The sequence below is a fragment of the Centroberyx affinis genome, unplaced genomic scaffold (genome assembly GCF_046629955.1).
Source record: "Centroberyx affinis isolate AG114_WGS23_722 - 3 ecotype Tasmania unplaced genomic scaffold, CSIRO-AGI_Caff_v1 ptg000240l_1, whole genome shotgun sequence".
Classification (NCBI taxonomy): Eukaryota; Metazoa; Chordata; class Actinopteri; order Beryciformes; family Berycidae; genus Centroberyx; species Centroberyx affinis.
This window is the reverse complement of record NW_027278925.1, coordinates 319,462-344,567: the sequence shown is the minus strand read 5'-3', so window position 1 is coordinate 344,567 and position 25,106 is coordinate 319,462. Positions and strand designations below refer to the sequence as shown.

General features: G+C 38.6%; 2 protein-coding genes across 3 annotated transcripts; one reads left to right on the top strand and one right to left on the bottom strand.

The window, feature by feature from the left end:
* Window positions 1–6,942: 6,942 nt before the first annotated feature.
* LOC139664816 (DNA primase large subunit-like) lies at window positions 6,943–14,852 on the bottom strand (the record flags this gene model as incomplete). Its single annotated transcript, XM_071543790.1, has 7 exons — window positions 14,772–14,852; window positions 13,550–13,699; window positions 13,269–13,381; window positions 12,686–12,780; window positions 12,427–12,547; window positions 9,683–9,778; window positions 6,943–7,080 (listed from the first exon to the last, which is right to left on the bottom strand). Coding segments are annotated over exons 2-7 (708 nt in total), but the record flags the coding sequence as incomplete, so codon positions are not given.
* Window positions 14,853–17,366: 2,514 nt separating this feature from the next.
* On the top strand, window positions 17,367–25,082 carry rab23 (RAB23, member RAS oncogene family). Of its 2 annotated transcripts, XM_071543664.1 has the most exons (8): window positions 17,730–17,749; window positions 19,211–19,306; window positions 19,794–20,029; window positions 21,059–21,144; window positions 21,339–21,495; window positions 21,688–21,770; window positions 21,868–21,960; window positions 22,056–25,082. In XM_071543664.1, the coding sequence occupies exons 3-8, from the start codon at window positions 19,875–19,877 to the stop codon at window positions 22,187–22,189; spliced, it is 708 nt and encodes a 235-aa protein (XP_071399765.1). In that variant the 5' UTR covers window positions 17,730–17,749; window positions 19,211–19,306; window positions 19,794–19,874; the 3' UTR covers window positions 22,190–25,082. The 2 variants fall into 2 exon arrangements, with proteins under 2 accessions (XP_071399757.1, XP_071399765.1); XM_071543656.1 differs by lacking the exon at window positions 19,211–19,306 and having other exon boundaries at window positions 17,367–17,749.
* Window positions 25,083–25,106: the final 24 nt, after the last annotated feature.

Below are 25,106 nucleotides of genomic sequence, written 5' to 3'. Positions count from 1 at the left end.
CATTTCTTGTTGCCCTTTTTCTTGATTCATTTAAGGAGGAATTGATAAGCAATCCGTCTGAAAAAAAAACAAAACAAAAAAAAACACAGTTCATGCTTTTTCATTATCAAGACAGCAAAGAAACTTACTCTTAAGCCTATCCACAGTACAGCCTGATTTAAATACAGGCCTTTCTTGAGACCGACTAGTCGACTAATCATTCAGACAACCCACCAACTAGACTGTTGCACATCCCTAGACCCTAAACAAATTCAAAAGTGGCTTCATGAACAACAGGATGACGTCAAACACCTTCCATGGCCTACACAATCACCAGATCTGAACATCACTGCACCTTTATGGGAAGTTCTGGAGTTCAGAGAGCAAAGTGCATTAAGAACTCATTCATCCCTTAAAGAACTAGAGATTTTCCTTCTTGAAGAATGGTCCAATATTCCACTACACACACTTCAGGACAGGTATGAGAGTGTTACAAGGAGGATTGAAGCTGTTATGAAGATAAAGGGGGCCCTAATCCTTATTAGCTACTTGATATTCACATATTGTTAGGCGTTCCCATTATTTTGTCCCCCCTTGCATCTAAAACCTTTGCTCAAACAGTTCCAGTTGTATAAAGTCAGGCTGGACTTAACCTTACTGCTCTACCAACATGCCTGCCAGAGCATGTCATTTGAGGGAGACTAATTTTTGTATAGGGGAGACTAATGTTTGTGTTTTGCTTGTTAGCTCTAATGATATTTGGCATTACAGAGCCTGGGCTGAAATGCTAAAATGAAGACCCAGGTTTGTTTGGTGATGATGAGTTTCTCAGGTTAATGACAGTGATTTAGGCGTTTGCTCCACTGTGGGCTGACCTCGATGAAATCACCCAGGGGGCTGCTGTTCGTGGTCCATTACAAACTTAAAAGGAACTGGCACCGTTCAGTTATCGAGACACCCAACCTTATGAGAATAAAATTAATTGCACATGTTTAGCACGTTTATCAAGGGTGCCAATGATTTTGTAGTCAGTGGTAAAGTCATGGATTGTACTTGGGAGTCAGCCAAAGCTTGCTATGCAAGCATTTTTTGGTAGCTGACTCCATACAAAACTTTTGATGGCAATGAACAAAGTCCCTTTCTGATGCTGATTGACTGAAAACACCAATACCCTTATTAGCATAACATACATAGCATACAAAATAATGGTGGTTCAGGGAAAGCTGCAGAAGTGCCAAGTTGGCATTAAAGCTTGTCAGACCATGCAGGCAGTGAGAGAGTCTAAAGGTAATGGGTGTTACAGATCATTAAAATTGTGAATACTGTAGATCACTGACATAAATGTGTCAAAATTATTCCTACGAAATTATAAAGATCAGATTTAAAATAACAGAATAGTTGAAGCAGGGAGTCAAGATAAGAAAAACTGAAACACTATCACGTGAGACCTTGCATAATTCTGTATTGCAATATATCAGAATGACTACATTCAGGATACTAAATTACCATCAATCAAATGCTGATACATTTTGGCTGTGGTTGGCAAGTCTGCATTACCAGCCATTTTGGAGGTGTTATTGTACTCTAAATATCCAATTACATAGTAAAATAGTTAGAAAGGCTAAAGTGGCCTGTAATCAATAAAGTCGTTTCCTCTGCTGATTTACATGCATATCAGAAAACAATGGATTACATGGGCCATATAAACTTCTTAATCTATTGCTTAATCCAATACTTTTTTTCAATTAACAGTATACTAGTCCATACCCGGGGATGCGCGCGCCACAACTACGTGCAGACTTGCCAAAAATGCACATAAACAGCGTAAATTTGGGAAAATTGAAAAATCAGCTTCGTCAGTCCCTGCCTATGCCAATGCTCAATGCCCATGTGCAGTTTCAGATTGATTGGCCAACCCATTGAGGAGCAAAATGGATGCAGACAGACAGACAGACAGAGTTTTCCTCATTTTATAGTAGGATTAATGCATGCAGATTACTGCATTAATTACATTACTGAAGGATTGTTTGGACATTTTATTAACATTTACAGCTAAAATTTTTCATAACAGCAGAAGTGACAGTGGATTGATGTAACAACAGTTTATGATAGGAGGGAAGTGACTGACAACACTTTTTGCTTATAGGAGAGAAGGCAATCAACGCATTCAATCAATAATGGCAGTATGAGAGGATGCATGAAAGTGAGTATTAGAGATGAGGCTTAGCATGGATATTCACTTCCTGAATGTAGCACTGGCTCTTTAGTCTCTTACATTCCAAACAATTATGGGAAATTGCCAATGTATAAGTCTTAAAAGTCTCATCTTGACAATTCCAAATGCACAGATAATGAATAGTTGAAAAGGCCTTCTTACTCATCCGACAGTTACTGTAAAGGAAAAAAAGTCCCACTATTGATTATTTAATAAATCATTTGTCTTAAAAAAAAGAAAAAGGGCAAGAGTAAAAGGATGCCACATCAGAAGTCGCACACTAGTTATTTCTCGTTGATTGGACAAGTGAGTCTCCTCACTTGAAGAGGTGAGGTTCTCAATATTTCAACACTCCAAGGTACCAATGAATAATAATTAAATCACTGGAATTCAGAATCCACCACATTCTGGGGATAAACCCATAACTCAGTGTAATAATGGAAAAGCACAAGCTACAAACAAGGACCAACCTTGTCAACAGTGTGTAAGACACTGGTAGTATTCTGCTCAGCTTGATGACATTGATTTCTACGGCAACATTCAATTCCCATATTTAAGCACTGAAACAGACCATTTTTTTTAACCACGCTCCTTCCAGGTTTGCATCTTTGAATGACATAATATGATATTTGTGAACAAAGTTTGTTGTTCTGCATTTCAATGAATAAAGCACCACAGAGGATGCAGACTGCAATAGTAAATGGTTGCATTCCCCAAGTGTTGTCTTTTGGTGGAACTTGTCAGACAAGTTAGCCAAAGAAATCCAAGTCCTCAATGAGTTAATTTACCTGATTCAACGTTCATGAGAACAACTTGGACATTGGTGGGTTGATTGGGAAAACAGTTAACAGACACTTACATTTTAAACAACTAACATTCAGGTTGCAACTGAACGCTTTAAACAAACCTTAACAATGCCTTCTCAAAATCAATTGATCCCACTGTGATATAGGGATATCACTATTTTTTGACGTTAGAAATTATGAATAGGGCTGCAACGATTCTGTCATTGATTAGGTTGACTACGTACAATTGTCGATTTTGCATCTTCGTAATAGATAAGAAATTTTGTTCTGAAGTCCAAAAGATGACTGCACGTATGAGAAGTCGAAAAACTCTTATCAATAAACTGATTACTTTTTGGATTAACTGATTAATCATTTAGTCTATAAATGTTATAAATAATGAAAAATGTCATTCACAAGTTACCAGAGCACAGTGATGTCTTAAAATTGCTTCCTTAGTCTGTAGTATTCAATTTATGATGATATAAAACTGAGAAAAGCAATCCGTGAAGCCGTAACCAGCAAATGTTTGGTATTTTTACTTAAATAATAAATATAAATAAATGACTAAACTATATGGGAATACTGTAAACAGAAACCCAATTTGATGCTTTGTTCAACTGCTCATTCACAGCAGTAACTGCCATGCACTAACACCTGAAAAGAAATAAAAATCCCGGTCATGCAATCTGATGTGCATGACGGTGCAGCAGCATGACAAGTGTCCATCAAGCAACATTAGTCTGCTGGTGAGATACAGTATGTAGCAAGAAAATCCTGGGAATTGTTGTGTAGCAAGAATATCCTTGTTTTTAGCCTTTTGCTAATGGCCAAATTACTGTAGTTAGATACTTTTAGATACTCTGCCTTCAAAATCAGGTCTTTGGTTATTACAGGTGTGCTAGTATTGTTGGAGTTGGATTTGGGGTCAGACAATATGCTGAAATATAGTATGGCTATAATGATGTATTCCACATGAAAATGTATGTTAAACATTCAAGTGCAATTAAAAAAACCAAACAGATCAACTGATAACAAAATAATCATTACCTGCAGCCCCAATTCTGAACCTCCTGACAAAAGTTACATTTGATGAGGAATCAGCAACACAACCTCAGACCAATTAGCATTAGATTTCAGTACAATTTTCCCTGTATGATACAACAATTGATATCAAATCCCAAATGTTGCCTCATTAATTCATATTTTCGCAAGTTTGTGGAGCACTGCTGTGGTAAAGCAGTGCTCCACTGTGTGGTGGAAAGCTTGCCAATTTTATTTTGGAATCAGGAAGCAATGTCGGGAAAGCAGGCAACATATTTTGTTGACATCATCTGGGCCTTGTTCCTCGTGCACTGGTTAATTAATCCAGGCTAATATGATATTAGCTGGTTCAAATTATTTTGCTAATCCTCATCCGGCAAACTCGGTTCCTCAAGCACAGGTGGCGGATTGATTTGTCAAACTTGGATGCAGTCTCATTCAGTCTCAGTCGCATCTCATTTTGTAATAAAGAGAACATGAATAGATAGTTGAAAACATGATCAGCAATCACATGATTGGCTGGCATCATTTCTTAAAGCGATGGCACCATTTTTACTTCGGCGAAGAGAAAGGAGTCAAATTGTCAGCAATTTATCCAGCTAACTCAATTATCCATGCGCGAGGAAAGGGGCCCTGGAAGAGTTTTGAACAAACCTGTGAAATTTTTATTTTGTTCTCTCTTATGCAACTTTGTTACTTTGACTGGATTTTGATTTTTACATTATGTTTTCGTGATGCTTCTTTCTAGGCCAAGTCTCCTTTGAATTCGAAGATTCATCGTCTCAATATGACAAACCAAGATAAGATTTTGACAGCATTACTTTGTAAGATGCATTAGGACTTTATGTGGGACCTGCCTTGTCTGACAGCAGCCACTGCTTTACATGCATCCTGTCAGCAATGTTCAATGAAACCAACATTGAAATATTACCTTTGCTGAAGTTAAAAAAAAAAAAATGGATGTTTCCAATTTTGAGAAATTGTGACAGCCATAAGCTGAGAAAACACCTTGTAAGGACATACCATGTTAAATAGGTCTAATTACTAGCCTGATGCTACATTAGGGCACGAGGCAATTCCAGAGCCACCAACTGGCAATGCAGCAGCAAACGGTAAGCACATCTCTACACTTATTCATTGTAATTAAACAGGCCTCTACCTGGCATTTTCCAATGTCCTTACCTGCTCATGCCAGCTAGAATTGTTTTTCCAGACTAAGTGTCACAACACGATCTTGATAAGATTTTGTACTGTGAAAAATCTACTTGAAAACAGTGTATTGACCTAAAGTCGTCATGCCTTGCACAACATACTGAATTAGGCAAATGGAAACAGACCTATACCTAAACTCAGACAGACAGCTCTTAAGGGGCAGATAAGGCATTGTCTGTGCTTCAGCCTGTTGTCCCATTAGTCCTCTTTGAAGTGTCAGTAAAGAGTTGCTGTAGACAGCAAATACTTTTTCATGTCCAATAGTTGGTGAAAAATAATTTTCATATGTTCAAACAAAAAGATACATTTTTGTTCTACCCAGTGAACACCACAGTTAACCACTGGTGGACAGAACATTGTAACAAGCGTGCACTCACTTATAGTTTAAAAGAGGGGGATGCCTTCTGGTACTTGCAGCTATCTAGCAGTTGATGCCATATATATACATATATACACACATACAGCATATGTCTCAACTTTTTTCAATGGTATTGTGGAAAAACAATATGTTTAAAGTGCTACATGTAGCATTTTAACATTGATAAATCCTAACCACATTATTGTGAGATGTTTGTATAATTACCGTAAACAAATGAGACCATCACTGATGGTGCGATGGATCAAGACTGGCAGCCTCCATGGGCCTCTAAATACATTGTCTAAATACATAATTACATTGTCTGCCATCAGGTCGGATTTCATAGGAAATCTGCTGGACTGCTTTACAGCACAAACCAGGAAGAGGGTCACCGTGTTTCCAGCGCAAACGGAAACAAAGTTTTCAGAATTTCTTGCAATGGCAGATGGTGGCGCGTTTGAAATGGCTATGGGGGAAAAAAATCCCTTCCAACATGTTCATCCTCTTCAGTAAAGCAAAAGAGAAAACCTTAGACTGAAGAAGCAAAGATCCTCTTTACAATAGGAAGCAACGGGGTTTATGGGAATTGTGGTCTTCATTATCACTTTCTCTCTTCACCATTTTGTGTGGCTTGCTACTAGAGGGGACTTCTTGCACCTCCCAAATAGGACAAAATACATTCACCAACCAGACAGTGCCACTGCCTATGGTTGTTGAGCATGCTTCTGTCTGGTCCCCAATGAGGACCAATCACCACTATGCAACTGAACCTTGGTTGTCTCCTCACATATTTATATATTATGAAGAAGGTCTTTGGTTCCCAAAACATGTTCCCTGTCCCTCAGGGCATTCACTGCAATGCATGAATATGCCGATCTTGTGCCTCCACAGACCCTGTACTGCAGCCTTAAAAAATAAATCACACCCGTAGGGCCAATAAGCATTTTCATACTTGCTGTCCCCAGTCTACCCTCCAGACATATTTATGTCATGTTTGCATAATTATTCCCCTTATTTGAACCTCGCACTTCCCCCGAGTTCTCTCAGGGCATTAAAAGGGAACAGTCACTGTTGCACTTAAATTGTTTCCTTCATGGAGCCAGTGTGATGTAATCTATTTCTATAACAGCCTAATCTATTTTTATAACACATACATGAACACAAATTTACCTTTATGGTATGTACTAGTTTTAAGTGTGTCATGAATTGTAGCATAGGCCTAATGGTTGTAATTCACATTTGCCCCCCCAACTACAGGATCTCATTTCCCCTCAAGCTTTCTGTATCGTGACCTAACTTGTTTCCCCCTTTCATCCATTCTATTACAGTGAAGAGATGTGGACACTTACTGCGAGAGCTTTAGATAGCCTTGTGCGGAAATCATTGAGAACAATGGTGACAATGTCCTGGTGGGGGATGTACACATAGCCTGCTTTGAGGTACACTTTCCTTGTTCGCACCAGATCCAGGGCATCCTGAAATGGAACCTTTAAAATAGACCAAGAACAGAAAGGGAGGATTGGAATATGTTATGCATTTAAAAAGATGTACACATTATTATTCAACATATGTGCATGATCGTTGTATGGTCAGAGGAATATTATAATGGCACTAAGGCCGAAACCTTTGCACTCCTTCATTTTGGTTGCTTGTAACATTTGGTGAATTAAGGATTCAAACTTATTCTACTGATGTTCTACATTGTTAAGTCTAGGGCTGCAACTAACGATTATTTTCATTGTCGATTAATCTGTCGATTATTTTCTCGATTAATCGATTAGTTGTTTGGTCTATAAAATGTCAGAAAATGGTGAAAAATGTGGATCAGTGTTTCTCAGAGCATTTCTTTAACTTTAAGGCAAGGTACTGAATGCAGATGAGAAATTATATAACCTCCCCACTTAGTTGGGTTAAACTGCCTCAGGGGCAAAGATTTGCTCTACATTTCATATCATAAGCTGGTCAGTCCCAAAATGACTAACAACTGGCCCCAAATCTAATTTTGTGGAAGTAGTGAAACGGAAGAAAGAACTTGACAGAGCAAACCAGACAAATCAATGCTTTACTTTTCTTCCCATTTTTGGAAAGCAGAGTGAGCACTCAGTACCCTTAGCATTTTTTCCTTGACTGATACAATAGGACATCTTAGAAGGAGACAGACGATGGGAGACACAGGATAGGTATTCAAGCCAAAGCCAACAGGGCACAGATCGGATCAGAGGCAGGAGTGTTCACCACTACACCATCTATGGGTGTACAACATTTTTTTGCCAAAAGGAAATTGAATCTTTCAGTAAATTCTGCCAATCTTATTTTACAGTGGAGGTCGATGGGGAAAATTACCTGAAGTCCACAATCTATATTCTTACATGTAGTGGTGGGAGGGTGATAATTTTCTTAAGACGCTGGGACCCAAATTACATAAAGGGACTCACACTGTGATAAAGTATTCTGAAGCATATTTTGAAAGAAGAGTCAAGGTAGGCGAGTGGCTGTTCAAGCAGCTATACACACAAAACAGCATGTTTACATGAACTCAAGGCTGTGTAACAACTGTAATGGGTTTGATTACGTTAACAAAAACCAGTGACACAAATTAAATCAGAGTGTTAATTTATCTAAGTAGTCAGCTTACCTGTTGCACAACATTAAATTTGTAATAACCTTAAATAGAAAATCCACTCTAATACAGAATCCATGTTATTCCTATGATGTTGGACAGTTCTTTCTAAATGTATGAGCATGAACAAGTTTATAATACAAAATACAATATAACATACAACACCAGGAGCGTGAGTGTTATGAATAATATAAATGCTAAATGATAAGTGATATATGGTATTGCACAGGAGGTAAGTGGTAATATGATATAAGTAGTCAACACAGTGGTAGTGCAGTGATGAGTGCAATAACAGTACAACAGTCCAACAACTGTACAATAACTACAGTGTCTTGTGGTTAGAGGTTTGCCCAAAAATTCTCCATTGACTCTCACTTCAACACATCAACCCAGTCTGATGTGTGTAGCGTGTGTAGACTATTATGTTACCTATGATAACTTTAACTGTACTGCTTTATCACTGAGTCCCCATTCATTGTCAATGCCGCCCCCTAGCAGCACAAAGTCAACATTACAGTGTGACTAATTAACAAACTAACGAACTAACTAACTAACTAACTAACGGACGGAGATCGATCCATAGTCCCCCCTTTGGTGGGGGACAAAAAGCAAGGCGTTCCATGACTGTAACAGGAGGGGTCCAAGAGGAATTCTCCGTTACAGAGCCAGATGAAAGAATAGGCCATAATTGGCGATATGGCTGTGTCATGTGTTCAGCAGAGGATGTCGCCCTGGACAGCGACTTGCACCTCAACCTGGTAAGACCTAAATTTAGATTCACTTGCACTTACCCACATTAGCGTTATCAACTGGAGTAAAATAGCCTAGAAATCAGATTTATCTCCCTCTATAATGTATTTCCCCCAATACAATCTAACCTTGCCTTTGTCTCATCTGAATGTTTGTCAAATAACCTGCCAATTATTAGTGTTTTATGTTTTGTCTTTGTATTGAGCACACTTACAGGCTACTATGTAACCCACATGGATACTTATGAGATTTTATGTGGCTCTGGTAAAATAAATTACACACTACGTTCTTTTGAAAAAATGATTATACATTACTTTACAGTGTAATTTATATATTCGAACTAAAAATTTCTTCAAAGTGATAGAGATACAATCCATTAGTCAACAACAACGTTTTTTTTTTTGCTTTGGAGAACAGCAGGTTGATTGTACGTGACTCGTACGACAGGTCTGGACCACTCGTACATTTTGTTCGTACTTAAGAGAAAATTCTAAATACGAGAAAACTGGTGAATGCGGCAAGTTCTCTTAAATCGCTCGTACGAGTGATTTAAGAACAAATCTGTTTGTACACGTGGTTCTTGCATGAGGCCCAATGTTTCGCAAACAACAAATTACTGTCAACCATGAATCATTTATATGGTTCATGCTACACTTTCTCAGTCAAAAGTACCAAACATTCTTAAGCAGTCACAATGAAGAGAGAGATGATTTACTCACTTTGTAGAAGTCTTGGTCCTCCACAGTGATTCCACTGACAGCGTAACTGGAGTTGACAAGTTTATCCGACAGAGCCTTCTTTTCCTCGAGACTAATCTGAAAAGTTATTGATGAAGATGATGGATTTCAGTGAAGGGCTGCAAAGGCAGAACTGTCAGTGGTAAAACATTGAAGGTTGAGACCAAGGGAAACCGAATAACATTCATCAAATGAATGCACTGTTTTGAGAATTAGTTAAGGCTTTGCAATGCATTAACTTCACTATTTAAAAGAAACCAGAGTGCTTTACAGATTCCTCAAAACTGAAGAGCTGCATTGAAGCCGAAGACAAATGACTAAAGAGATTTTTCGTCATTGTAACATTTTAAAATTATTCAACTACACTGGTTACACTCATATCAAGCTTTTGATGAATGTTTGATTACACAGTTCAAGGAACACCTTAATCCTGATTGTGAATAACTTTTTGAAAAGGTGTTTTTGGATGTTTCATAATGTAACCATTACTGTGAAAGGCACTAAAATGGATTTGTGTTGTCTTTTCATTGCAACATTTTTTGTTCATTTTTGGGTGCAGTGACTAAGAAAGAGAAAAGTTTCTTGCAGTTGCTTGCCTTTGTAAACAAGCCAAGAGCTGTCTGTGTGGTTAACCCAGCCAGAGACGGGGAGAATATTTTATACCCTCCTGTCCACTGCTCATCCTTCACTGCCCATGTGTTGAGTTCAGCAGTTTCCACAATGTATTTGCAAAAGTTATGCTCATAAATGTGCAGATTCACCACAAATTAAATACAGCATCCTGATTCTATAAGCACTGCATCAAAAGTAGATCAGTCTTTATTCAGGCCCTGAGTAGTTACTGGCATTGCATTACAATCACTGTGGCTCAAAACAACCAATTTTGAGCAAATGAATGAGGAACTTGACCTTCCCCCCCCCCCTTACTCACCAGTTTGTGGACATTATTATATGGCCAAAACATAAAGAACTTGAACAAAAAGAGCTGCAGCAATACTCAGAATGAACTTATATAGAGGCCATCTCATCTCGAAGCCATTACCAAAAGAAACCGATAACTATGTATTAGACCTGTAAAGGGAAAATTGCTTTGCAGCCATCATATTTTAACCTACGTACTACCATTAATTTTCCAAGTGCTAACTTATTTATTTCAATATATGAAAAGGTAATTCTTAGTGTCATTTCAAGGCATTCTTGATATTTCATATCGAGTTCACATTCTATCAGTCAATGTATTTTTTGTTTCAGATTCTTTGTTCTTCTTTTGGATTCTAGTATATGGCCAACAAACCAAATTCAATAAATTACAGGTAATTTCTAGTATTGTGTCGGTGCAATAACGTTTTTTCTTGGGATAGGGGTGCTTGTCAAAAAGTCTCAATAACATGAAGAAGATTCTCACTCAGTGAGGACAACTCCCAAAGACGGACTGTAACTTTAGGTAACATTAAGTAAGAGAGCTGTTTTAAGATAAATAATGTTGATTTGAAAAACTGATTAGCATTACTGTGACTGTTAAAAAAGTAAGTACTAATCACCCCTGAGATATTACTTGTTCAAGTCTTTGACAAAAAAGGATTGAAATTGTAAACCAAAACTTCTTTCAATATTCAACATTTTTATCACTCTTGCAGGACACTATTCATATTATTTCCAGATACATAAATTGGCCTATTACTGTGATCAAACAGCTCCATCTAGTGAAATATATTTGAAATACAACTGAAAGCTATAATGAGGGTTGAGCAGCTGTGGTAGTGATGAGCCTTTAGCATCATTCTGAATTGACACTCTAAAACTGATATTGAGGATTTCTTTTCAAGATGTCAAAATAGGGGATATTGTTTGAACAGATTTCAATGGATCTCCTTCAAGTATTAAGAGTATATATAACATACATAATTTAGTAGGTCTATCTACTCAATTTGCATTTGTGGAAATGTTTATTACCCAGTCATACATCACAGCAAAGGAGGTTTGCATTATGTTTGACATTTTTGACTAGGGCTGTTCCCAGCCATCTCTAAATTTAAATTCCACAGGTAATTGCTAAAACACCAAGGTAAAAAGTAGGTCCTCCCAAATGCGTTCAGTTTTCAAAATGGGTTTTTGCTCTTGCTTCTTTCTGCTTTTGACAGCAGAAAGAAGCTTTTGACTTCACCCTTTCTGTAATGTTGAATATATACAGAAATGGCCGATAGGAAAATGGATTGTTTTTAGCCAACTCTTTCTGCTCTAAACAACTTTTAAAAATGCTAACTGCTTGTAATTGACATCCATTTCAAAAGTACTTGGCATATACACCACTTTTTATATTATTGTTGATACAAGTTAGTTACAGCAAGGAAATTACTTGTCCATTCTTTAAATTGAAATGCACTTGTGACTTGTTTAAAGGCTCATTCACACTCTACGTTCTGAATGGACAGGATCTACAGTATATGGATCAGCTCCATACAGCTTGTCGTCTTGTGCTTTCACAGTACACACTGATCACTTGAATTCAAGAATTCTTGGGCTAGACACAAACGGTGTAAACAACTGAACTGAAATGTATGTACATGCCAGCAAATATTCTAGTATTGCCAGGAATTGTGCTTTTCAAATATTTTCACTGAAATGGCAGACAACTCTTTGTTAAGGCTACATTTAAATAAACGGTATAAAAACAGACTACCAAAAAAATCTTTAAAAAAGAAAAAAAAGAAAGAAAAAAGACTCACCGTATTATACTCCAGGTTATTTCGATGCAGAAATTCAAGTTTGTATTTTGGAGGCAGGTCATTGAAGCGGTAGCGGAAAAGGTCAACTTCCTGTTGTATAAACCACCGCCTCAGATCCTCCCTTTAAGATCCCATTGGAAATAAAAACTTTTGTTCAGTTGCAGTTGTTATGAATTTAAATACCCTTTCCACAGCATTTTTTTTAATTTACTATAATTTGATAGCAAATATTCTGTAGAAATGATAAGACTTCACTTACGTTTGGCAGTAGGCAAGCCTGAGAATGAAGTGGGAGATATGATCCTTTCTTCGTTTCTCGTACTCACTCGGTCCGCTCTGAGTTTTTTTATCATCCTTGATGGGTTTAAAGAGTAATTTTTCAGGACTGAGATTTTTCATGACATAACTGATGGTTTTCATCTCTCACTACTTCCTCATAATTTTTGTTGTGGCGCTGGGGGCAATTTTGGTTTTGGCTCTACACCTGTCCCAGTTTTGATCTCCATATTTTGGTTCCAGTTTAAGTTGCTATGTTAAAACTGTTTTAATATGGATAGTTCATTATGATAGAAGCACTAACAGTAAACACTGATCCAATACTTTTTGCACCTCGGCGGAAAATGGCTCAATTATAACATGCTTTTATTTTTTTACATTTTCTCAAGTAGTGGTGGCAATTAGCTTGCTTTGAAGGCCAATCACTGGTAAATGAACATAGAGGAAACACTGTGCTACGTAGCTTTGGGGTAGGTGTTGAGATAGGCAAACACTAATAATAGATTGTAAATGCAGTGCTGCATGCCGTTTTAAAAATGATGTGATGTAGAGCTAAACATACTCACAGCCTCTGTTCTGTAAGGAAAGTTCAGGTTTGAAAACTCATTATCCAGTTTCTTTGAGTACTGCTCAGATGTTTTCACATAGCTCACTCCCAAATTCTCGACCGTCTTCAACACTGCAACAGCATTAAAAGATGACATTGTAAACAATAAACAGACAGGTTTAACAAACTGCATTTCATAATGACAGATAGGACTGTCTAATATCATAGTTCTATTCACCCTTTTGAGAGTATAAATCTCATATATTTAAATATCAGATTAGCATGAGAGCTAGGTCTTACATTTCAGTCTTTCCACAGCAAATGTCTCGAATTCGGTGAGCGATATGTTTTCAAGAGGAGGCTGCCCATAGAATTGCAGACAATGTCCATAGAGCTCTGTCTGAGGGTTGGTAAAGATCTTCCTCCTTCTGCTGGAAAACTGCATTGTGCCTGATGGTGAGGCAAAACAAACATGTTTAAGATACCAAGTTGTGGGCCAGTAGTCACCATGCTGGCATGTTAGATGAGACAAGTTGAAATCCAACGGTTCCAATTTGGTCTGACCAACCTAAGGGTGCTGGGAATCATAATTTAATTATAGCACTTACTGTAACTAATCTCACTTCATTTATTCATCATCATCATCATCATTTCATTTATTATGTCCATGACAGTACTTAGGCCTACTGTATGAACCCATTTACTAGGACAAGCAACTACGTCATGTTTTTGTCTATTAAGTGCAGTAGCTGGTTCATCCCAAAATTAGCCATGTTTTTAAATGAGTAACAGGGCCTCAAAATGAAGACCAGTTAACTATCAAGCCAAAGCGGCTGTTGGAGTAGACAAACTTACTAGCCACCAGCTAAAACTGATCAGTGTTTGACTGGTGCCTAGAAATAATTCTCCATTTTGGGGCAATCTCACATGCTCCAATTATTGACTCAATATGACAATCTCCACACATCAATTATTTCGCTCCTATCAAACTGCAGCCATTGTGCTCCTAATTTGCCCAATCTATGAGGAGATTGCACATAAGATGTATGTAATGCTAGTAGGTTAACAATTCAATATGTTGTAGTTCGCTTTAGTCCGTGTCCTGTCCAGTTTCCAGGTTGAGTCCGCTTGGAGGAAAACCTGATGATAGCTGACGTTAGCGGGTTGTGTTTTGTTTACACTCGGTCCCCAGCCTTGGCAAGTGCCTTCACTCTCTCTCCTTGCTACGTATAAAGGCTATAGCTGGACCCCACAAGGAGACTGGAGTTAGTCTGTGTAATAGAGACCGTTTAGTTTGGTCACAGACTGAAAAGTCTAACCCCGAATTAGCTCACTAGTCAACAATACACGGCCCAGCCACTAACTAGCTAGTTAGGTTAACAGAGGTAACGTTAGCCAACATTAGAAGAAAGCTACACAAAGAACAAGCCAATAAGAATCTATTTGCTCATGACATTAACATAACTAGCTACGTGATTTCACCATCAAACCTGTGAAATGGTGTGATTTATCGTAACATTACCGATTAGGTGATGAAGTAACGTTAGCTTCTTCCCAGTTGAATCCCGCCAAATGCCAGTGTGTGTGTTCTTCAACAAACGCGGGTAAATGATGACGTTTTAGCCAGCGAAAGAAAATGGACCAATCGTGTATCTACCTCTCGCACCAACGGCTTCCTTTTAGAATGTGTGGGCGCTCGTTTAGTTGTTCGGTACGCTCCGTCTTATCAGTCGCTGCAGGACCTCTTTGCGGATAAGGAACTACTTAACGGTGCTGTGTAATAAAATTCGACCAGTCCTGTTCCCGAAGGGACCGCTATTGAAAATGACTTTTGACCCATGTATTTTTTTTACCTCTATACGACCATTCTTCCGCCGCTGACCTGTGTGCAACAACAACCACCAAAGACGCTCTCTGCAACATAACCAACGCACCCAGAGTCACTCTACCTCAGTGCGGAAGAGCAACGGCTCGCCAAAGCTTCACTACAGATGATAGCTTCAGGTGCTACTCGTAAAGGTTCCCACTTCCGTTTCATTTCGACGTAACCCCTTTGGGCGCTGGCCTATAGTGGGTTCAGACATGATTGCTTTTTTCATTAAACAAATGCAAAGTCCCCAGGCCATGCCATCCTGGTCAGCTGTGTGGAGGGTCGTTCGACTTTCATTTAGTGTTTGGCGACTTTAATGATGTGATTAATCGTTTGAACTCCTCAACAGGCATGCAGTGAACCAGTCCTGAACCTACTGAGAATACACCAGTGGGGGAGTCTTGCACCTTGGGAGCATCCTACAAGTGAATGTGACTCACAGGATGTGTCAGGGCAGGAAGCCAGGGGAGAGGCGTTGAGATAATATCCCCACTTCTATGTGTGTGATTACAATGAACTGGATGCCAGAATGATGGGTGTGAGATTACCAGAACCAGAACCAGACTGGGGCAAAAACCTTACCTGTAATAAAGAAGATAGCTGGTGCTGAGCTTCAGCTTGTGCTGCCTGCTGGGCTCCCTGGACATCGTTATAATAGTGTCCCCAACATGATTGTAGTGGCCTACTGGGTTTAATGAGCTCACGCATGAGAGCAAGAATTTCAGTCAGTTTGGGTTCCAGACTAAAAAAATATTTTACACCATTATTTTAAATGATTGCATTATTTAACTGTTGCTTTGCAATTTGCTGTGACTGATCCAAGATGGCAAGGGTAAAGATTTCTTACTTGTGGATGCTAGCTGGGGATGCAGGCCAGGTCAGCACATTACTATCATTATTATTATTAGTTGTAGTAGTAGTATTGTTGTTGTTGTGATTTTCTATAAATCCTCAAAGGGGAAGCTGTCTTTGCTCTTGCCCCCCTCCAAACAGTGGTCAGGCTGCAGGGCCAGTGGTGCTCCCTGGAGCTGGTGGGGACTCACTGTCTGGCTCAGGACATTTTGACAGGGCGGATGCTTGCTTTTCACAGGGGCTTGAACTTGGGCCTTGTGGTCGAAGGCCAGACTCCATACACAGCACCACCCTGCCACAGATTATAATGAGTCTCCTCAGCCTACTGGGGTAATACACTTAGTATAGCGTTAATGTGGGCTGGGTTGTTTTTTTTCTGTCAGATCATTTGCCATGCTGCATTACTTTTATGTGTGAATAGTGACAGTAAAAAGCAACAACTTGGATATGTTCATGCATTCAAACTTGTTTGAAGCTGTCAACATGATAGACGTTTTACATAGATTTTGATTGCTTCTGATCAGCTGTTTCACACTTCCACACATGCACTTAGTGACACATTTGAGTTAATGTTTTATAATATATCAAAAACGCAGTGTCAATCACAAATGAAAATCCAGCAAGCAGTTGCATCCTACCGAGTTTTGATCACAAATGACTTATGTGATGCAAATTATTCCTTTTGTTTTTGAAATGAATGTATCATTCCAGCACCTCACTCCAGGTAGGCTATTTCTTTCTTGTTGACGTCAGAATTTAGGAAGTTAGAGAAATCGGGGTCCATCACCGAACCCTGGGTTCTCACGTAGTATTTACTACCTGATATCTGAGGTGGACTGTGTTTTCAAGTGGAATTTCCTGCCAAAACCTGGGCTGAACGGTATTTTGAAATGGGAAACACTCATCTACCGTCTTTCCCATAGGTCATGAACGCAGCATCAGACCCAACAACCTGATCATCAAACCCACAGTAAATATTCATAAGTAACTTTACTACGGAAACTTGTAGTTCTGTCTGTACGTTGTAAGCATAGTGCGTGTGTCAAGTACTTGTGCACTTACAACCTACAAACAGAACAAAAAGTCTCCCAAAGGTTCGTGGTTCCTGTCAGATCTTTTCTTGTTTGCTCTGTTATTTGATGAGATCGTGGGCGCTAGATAGGACTGAAGACTGGTTTCTGTGTTTATTAGTGCTGTCATTAGTTCTTCTGTCAAGTAAGCCACAGAGCCAAACATATGAACATAAATCAAAGTTATTGAGAAAATATATCAGTTATGAGTTTACGTCATACAGTCGTGACTTCCAAACTACAAACGTTCCCAAGGCTTGTAGTTCCTGTTGACTCTCTTGCTATATACTCTCTTTGGCTTTACCCCTTGGCAACTAACGTTAGCTAGTTAGCTAGCTAGTACTCTCATGCGCAACGTAGCTGGGATGGAGGGCCGCGGATAGATATGCATTTACATAACCTAAATGTTATAGATTTTTATCCGATGTTGACGTTAATTAAAATGTATCTGTCGTTGTGAAGCGGGGCAGATTTGGTTTGTGCAGTTGTTAAACAACGTTAAAGGTGGAGCAGAAGGTTGTCTTCTCTAGGAACAGTTGCTAACCTGAGCTAGGTAACGTTAGCTAGGTTAACATTCGCCCAGAGTGACTATCGTCTCCTCTTGGCACAGAGAAGAGCACCACTGAAGACTCAGACATGTGATTGTTGGTTAGCTCCCTAGCTAGCTAATCTAACGGTAGCCAACTCCGAATGAATAACATTTTACAGGTAAGACATTGTCCCCTCTTAGAGTTTGCTAGCTCTTCATTCTTGGCCAGCCTTGTTTCCTCTAAGTGTTAGTCAACGTTGCTAACGGGCTACCAGTGGCAGACTTGGTACTTTGAAGACCATCGCCTAGAGTTACTCGGTATCTGATTTTGGGGAACGAAGCAGAATGAAAAGTTGATTGAAGACTTTTGTAATCCCCAAAGAGCTTGGCGTTACCACCTACAGGAAAAGTGGACAGGAAAATACACAAGGGCAGACATACTACACCATGTCATTCATATTGTTTCACTGACTGGCCAAACGTATTAACGTTAATGATGCACCGGGTGTGTGTTTCTGTGAGGATGAATCACTGTCTGAGAGGTGTATTAATCTCCTAGATATCTTAATGTATCCGTGTTTCACTTAAATGTGTAACAATACTTAGTATAACCTACCAATGGATTTCGCGATGTAAAACCTAGGCCTATATTTTTTATTTTCCTTAAACTACCTCCATGTCTTTAAAGTTTGGTTAGGGTTGTGTTGAGGTTCTCTGAGTGGGATAATGATTAGGCTGAGTTAGCATAAAAGAGCAAAATAATTTCACATAATGTGTAACCTGGCTTTACAATGTTGTGAATCCAAGCTGAAAGAAGGTGGTGCAGCCTTGAGAGTATTACTTACCTAGTGAGGCAAGTAGCTAGTATCATGTATCTTGAATCTTCACTTAACAGGAATCCTCTACTTGTATGTTTTGTCAGTTTTATAAGTTGGGCTTGTTATGTTTATGTTATGTTTAGGTTAGGGCCTACTAATGAGTTTACTGAGGTGACATTTTTGTTCACCCACAGTTGGTACAGTGAAATTTATTTTAATTAATTTTATTTTGCCTGCATGTTAAAAAAAACACAACAACAACTGTTGCATCCTGCACCCTAATTGAAGTTCATGAATGATGTCTAATGCTGGGATACACATTGTGACTTAAATCAAGACACCAGTCATGCAGTATGTTTTAAATGTCCACAAGGCACTGCATTACCACAGTATTTAGCGCAGGGCTACACATACAGCCGTGGGTGACCCAGTTGCTATGTGGAGTCTGCTGCTCTCATGGGTAATGGAAGAATAAACAAATTGCACAATCACTCCAAACAAGTCCGCTCTGGATTTTACAACAGCTGGTTCTGTGTCAGTTTGGGAGGTGAACAGACTTAAAAGTTTAATGGATAATTCCAGCCATGGTGGATGTTAAGCCCGTTTTTCAGAGTGCACGCTCTCCCTTGTGAAATTTGTGAGGTTTTTTGGGGTTTTTTTTTTTGTGGTAACGTGCAGCTAGAGGGTACCTGTATTTTCTCGTAGTTGATGACAGACAACCTTCATCATTAGGTCTGACAGATTTGTACATCTGTATGTCCAATATTAAACTTGGCTGATTTAGCATCTTAATCTAATCCATTTCATAATATCTACTTTCAGGCCGAAATATTGTGCTGTCTATGTTGGGGTTTCCGATAATCAAAAATGTACGGTGAGAGTTATGGATGAAACTGGCTGAGTTAGTCATTTGGAGAGGTATTTTATATTGTTTTATATGCTGCTACGGTGTTTTGCCTACTTCACTGTATCAATGTTTACATTTTGCCTGACATCATAGACATGCCTAGTCTTGCCTTGTTCATCCAATAGACTCTCGTTTTGCCAGTCATTTGAAGGTAAAACATGCAAAATGAACACAATTGTAATACATAAAAAACATGAATATTGTATTTCTTTTTGTCATGCTGGCTTCCAGCACACACTCTGATCCAGTTAACATTTGGAGCTCTTAATTCAGGGACAGTTGTTGTCTTCATTCAAGTCATAATGCAAGATCAATTAAGCTAAGGGAAAATGGTTTAGCCTTTAATGCTGTCAATGATTAACCTTTAGGCTAATTCCTAAAAAAAAAATGAAGAACTCGTAAGTCTTGTATATTCCCTAAACAATAGTTTAAATTTACAGTTTTAATTATTCTATCTTTCCATATGCTTATTTTGTTTGTTTTCCACATGCATTTCAGGTGGTGTATGTGTTCCTGTAGTAGATCACTGAAACTGCCCAGACAGAGTGGAACTGAGAAAGCCAACCAGACCTCGCCACCATGTTGGAGGAGGACATGGAAGTGGCCATCAAGGTGGTCGTGGTGGGCAATGGAGCAGTTGGCAAGTCGAGTATGATCCAACGCTATTGCAAGGGCATCTTCACCAAGGACTACAAAAAGACCATCGGAGTGGACTTTCTGGAAAGGCAGATACTGTAAGGAACTTGAGTCACAGAATTTAGTCATTCCACTATCAATCATATATTTCATATTTAACTCATGGTTTGGTCATATTTTGTTTACTGTTATTTTTCTGATGATGCCACTGCCAGTAACGGTGTCTCCTCTATAATTGAATGTAGCAATTTAATGTGCTTGGGGGTAATTTTAGTTTTGGTTCCACAGCCATCCCTGTTTCAGCTCTACATATGGTTCTAGGGCAATTTGAGAAACTATATTCTTAAAAGTTAGAACAAGCCTACCTTTGTCTTGGAAACTATAAAGGTATTTTAGGGTGGGGACTCACTAGAGGATTATCAGGCCGATTTCCACCAGATTTCCCCATCAGGGGAAATCCTAATCAGGAGCGGTAGTCGGCAAAGATGATCTGTTAGTGTGAGGGGTTTACAGATTTAATCTTAACCACACTAATCTACTAGCCTTGCTAATATGACCTCTCTGATAAAGCCTCACCTCCAGTTCTGACTGCAAAGTCTACAGCCCACATTGACCGTTTCTCTCCAGCCATGACTTAGCCCAAAATCTCTCTTTTTTTTTTTCTTGTACATATTCATTCACGTTGCATTAATTTGCATATTAATACATATTAAGGCATGTTGGCTTGCGCAAGTTTCTGTGGGATTAGTAACTCCGCATTTCAGGACTCAACGGGATAATGTCAGTTATTAAGTGTGTGATACCATCCTTGTCTAATCATCTAGTGTTAGCATATTTATGACTGAGAGACCAAGTGATGCAATGCGCTTTCAAAATCTGTTCTAGTGTGTCAACCGTAGCTAGCAACTCTTAACATTGCTGTGTAAAACTGCACAAGCAGATGTTGGTTCTCCCCTTTTTCATGGAGATCTGGGTATGGGGCTCATGAGTGCAGGTCTGGCATATGAACATGAATATTACTGATAAATCCGGAAACTGTGCTAGGTCTGCGAGATAGTTGTTGTTATGCATGGTTTAGAACAATATGTACAAGTCATTTTTCTCCCATTGCTTGCTTATTGTTACAGTGTAAATGACGAAGAGGTCAGATTGATGCTGTGGGACACCGCTGGGCAGGAGGAGTTTGATGCCATTACCAAGGCCTACTACCGTGGTAAGATCACCCACTACTGTGAAATATGGTGCCGCTCCTCTGGGACACGATCATCCTTAGCTCGGGTTCAGAATTTCCCTGTGGAGGATCAAGTATCACATTAATATTATTAGAAGAAACTGTAATTAAGTCGTTTTTAAAATCACTAATAGCTTGAAAACTTTAATGGTTGATTGGTTCTCTCTGTATTCCAGGCGCTCAAGCATGTGTCCTAGTCTTCTCTACCACAGACAGGGAGTCCTTTCAGGCTATTGGCAACTGGAGGGAGAAGGTGGAAACGGAGGTTGGAGATATTCCCACTGTTCTAGTGCAGAACAAAATTGACCTCCTGGATGACACTGTTATAAAAAAGTAAGGGTTTTCAAGATCTTGTACTATTATGTGACAATTCCTGTAACGACGACGTAATACTGTAAGTCTTGCATTGGCACAGTGAATGTAAGGCAATTGTATGTTAATAAGGACAGTAGTACTGTGCACTGCACTGAAGCAATATGAGGCATGAAATTGAGTAATTCTGTATTTTCCTCATTTGCATTGCAGCGAAGAGGCAGAAGCGTTGGCTAAAAGGCTGAAGTTGAGATTTTACCGGGCCTCAGTAAAAGAGGACCTCAATGTCAATGAGGGTGAGCTACTGAAAATGTTACTCAGATGAAATTATGATGTTCTGGATTTTGAAAATCTACTAACATAATAACATTTCCACTGGATCTCTCTTTGTAGTTTTCAAATACTTAGCTGAGAAGTATCTGCAGCGACTCAAACAGCAAACGGCAGAGGAGCCAGAGGTGGTCCACACAACAAGCAATAAAATAGGTAACACATTTTCTGTTCATCACCTCTTCTATTACCTTTTTAAAGGATTTTTTTTTACCAGGGTGACATTAATGACAAATCTCATATTTCCAAAGGTGTTTTCAATACCACAAGTAGTAATCTCTGCAACCAGAGCTCCAGCAATGGCCGAGAAGTCATCACTTTGCGACCTAACAAACAAAGGACCAAGAAGAGTAAAAATCCCTTTGGAAGCTGCAGCTTAGTCTAGATTTAATCATTTAAATTTAGTGCCTGCCTCGGGTAATGTTTTTAAGCCCAGATTGGTCAATGTTGTATGCTATGGAGGGAGCCACATTCAGAGACCAAAGAGTGGGAAATGCTATTCATTTGATAACCTGATGTTTAATCTATATCCTAAGAGTTTCCCCCACCTAGATGGTTGAAAATCCTTTGATTCAGCCTTTGATTCCCATCAGTGTTGTGTGCACAATACCTGTGAACGTTTGTGAGCTCTTGGGTTCTCTTTGTGGTTTCCATAAGTAATACAACTTAACAAATGCAATCTTGTGGCATGAATTTAAAGCAAAGATCTGCCCTAAAACAGAATTCACAAGATACTCCTATGGTTTATAAACAGCTTAATCAGTACAGTGTTTGCTAATATGAATAGCTTTCTCCCAAAGCTAGACAAAATGGCACCTGGAGCTGCTCCGCTGACAATTAGGACTCGCAGAATGTTCGTTCTTGTAGCTTTGGGAGAATCAAATCCAGACCGAATTGCCTCGTATTTTAGGAGAGACCTATGTGAATCCAGTTTTAGGGTGGATTTTCCCCGTCATGGCCGAGGAATTTACTTCATGAAACTGACAATATGAATTGGTGTACAATCCTCTCAGCAAAATATGTAACGGGAAAGGTTGCACTATTGTTCACTGAAAACATTTGTTCATGTTAATGATTTTTACAGTTACCCATTCCTATGTTTGACTTTTCACCTGTGCAATATGTTTGTATGTATTGTAGGAGATACACAGATTATTTTGTACCATATTTTTCTAACTATCAATAGAATATGGTTCAATATATGCTGTTTATCGTGGACAAAACACTATGAATTATTAGTTAATTCTTTGTGCAAAAGTATTTTTATACGAATCATGACAGTGTTGAGTGATATGTTCGCTGAAGTGTTGTTTAACACCTTAAAGTTGACATAGTGCCAAATTTCATCTTTCTGTCCTGTAATAAAATATTAAGGCTGCAGTGATTGGATGTAACATGAAATTGGTAGAATGTGCTCTTATGTATAACCAAATATCAATAACTATTGGCACAAAATAGCCCTCTATATGTCTGCTTACACTCCGCTTATTTACAAATTTGTTAACCAAATGCTAGGACTTTGTGTGATGTGGATCACATTAATGATTCTCTGAATTTGCTCTTTGAGCCGTAGTACCTCACATCATAATCAGCTATAGCACTATATTTTTAATTGCAATTGTTTACATTTTACATACTTTTACATTTAACTGTGCTTTTCCTCCAACATTACTTTGGTACAGTTTTTAATAACACATTGTTTAGTCCCAGAATAGATATGGGGTTTCAGACTGACTCGGTATGTTTGTGACCTATCAACACTAAACTCTGTAAAGCATTTTTTTTAATTTAGTTTTTTGTTTTATTTCTTTGAATATTAGTTTCTGTTATTTGCATGTCATCCTGCTCTGTTGGACTGAATAGGAGAAGCAGTGGGAAGCTGCTGGTTGAAAAGACCAAAAGCTTCTAGGTTCAGTAGTGTCGTCCCTGTTGTATCTTGGGAAAGACACTAAACCCCTTCTTTCTCAACATGTGCTGCGAAAAGCTGGCCATCAGCACTACTCCTTTTGCTCTTGAAATGCTTGTGTGTGTCTGGATATGCAAGAAAACTAAGTTACTTATTACACTAGAAAATCTCCCAAACTGATGCTCATGCCTCATTAGAGCCATTAGAGCCAGCTGTACACTGTATGTTATGCCTTGTCTGCATAATGCCTGTTATTTTTTACAGTAGATTCAGTTTTGTTTTGTTTTCAAAACCTTAAATATCTGAATCATTCCGGTCTACCAAGCACAATGGAATATATGGTGATGCGGAAAAGTCCTTTACTAAAATATTTTTTGAATAATTACTGGCATTTCGTTATTGATAGTTGCAGTTTAAAGTATTTTAATTTTATTTTAACAAATTTGAACACATCGGACATTTTGGAATACATGTGCATGCATGTTGTGTCTTTTGAAAATGTTCTGCATCTGTATTTCAGTCCTACAGTAGAAACATTTCCCAGTTTCCAATGAACGTCATTCCCAAGGGGTTGGGATGGGCAAGTTTCTGCTGTACTGAATCCAGACTCTGTTTCATTTTTTCACTTCATAGCCGATAGTGGAAATCTCAACAGGTGCTTAAAATGTGTGTTCTACAGTTATACCATTGGTGACGACATTGTTTCACATTTCAAGCTTTCTCCATCAGTTGTATTTAGGCAATGTTGCAGTGCTGTTTTGGAAAAAAAATGTGTGGTATAATTTTATTGCATGCAAGCCTTTTGTTGTTGTTTTTTTTCCACATCAGTGAATGTTGAACCATGGTTACAATGCCACAATGCCTTGTCCTTGTTTACATTCTCATCCATTGAGCAGCGATAAACGTTTTAATCCCTCTTGCTGTTTGTTTGAAATTGCCTGTACAGTAAATATTGTAAATTTATCTTTATTTCTCAAGCTTTCTCTTACTTGTAACAATGTGTTGACTTTGCCTTTTTTGCTTTTTGATTGAATGGATTTAGCGCACTTTATCAATAAGATGACATACATAGTCTCCTGAAAATACCATATATTTAACACATGAAACTAACCATACTGAAGTGCTGTCACTCAGGTGTGTCCTCTTGTTACTGTACTGTTCCACAGATGCCTTCATAAACCACTTTCAAACATTCATGTAGAATGATTCCAGTCTTACAGCTCCATCTTTAACAGAAACAATAAATTCTTAAGTTTTGTTTTAACAGTTATAAATGTATCTCATCTTGAAGGTGTGACACACAGCTGTACACCTGATGTTACAAATTTCATGGTAATCTGACATAAATAAAACTTTACTTTTTTTCCTCCAGCATCCAGTGTGTAATTTCAAATTA

What these genes read in the sequence shown, in the direction of transcription:
- rab23 (XM_071543656.1), top strand. Translation starts at nt 19,875, where the DNA reads ATGTTGGAGGAGGACATGGAAGTGGCCATCAAGGTGGTCGTGGTGGGC. An exon ending in TTTCTGGAAAGGCAGATACT is followed by an intron (nt 20,030 to 21,058) that starts GTAAGGAACTTG and finishes TTATTGTTACAG; the next exon opens with TGTAAATGACGAAGAGGTCA. An exon ending in GATGACACTGTTATAAAAAA is followed by an intron (nt 21,496 to 21,687) that starts GTAAGGGTTTTC and finishes TTTGCATTGCAG; the next exon opens with CGAAGAGGCAGAAGCGTTGG.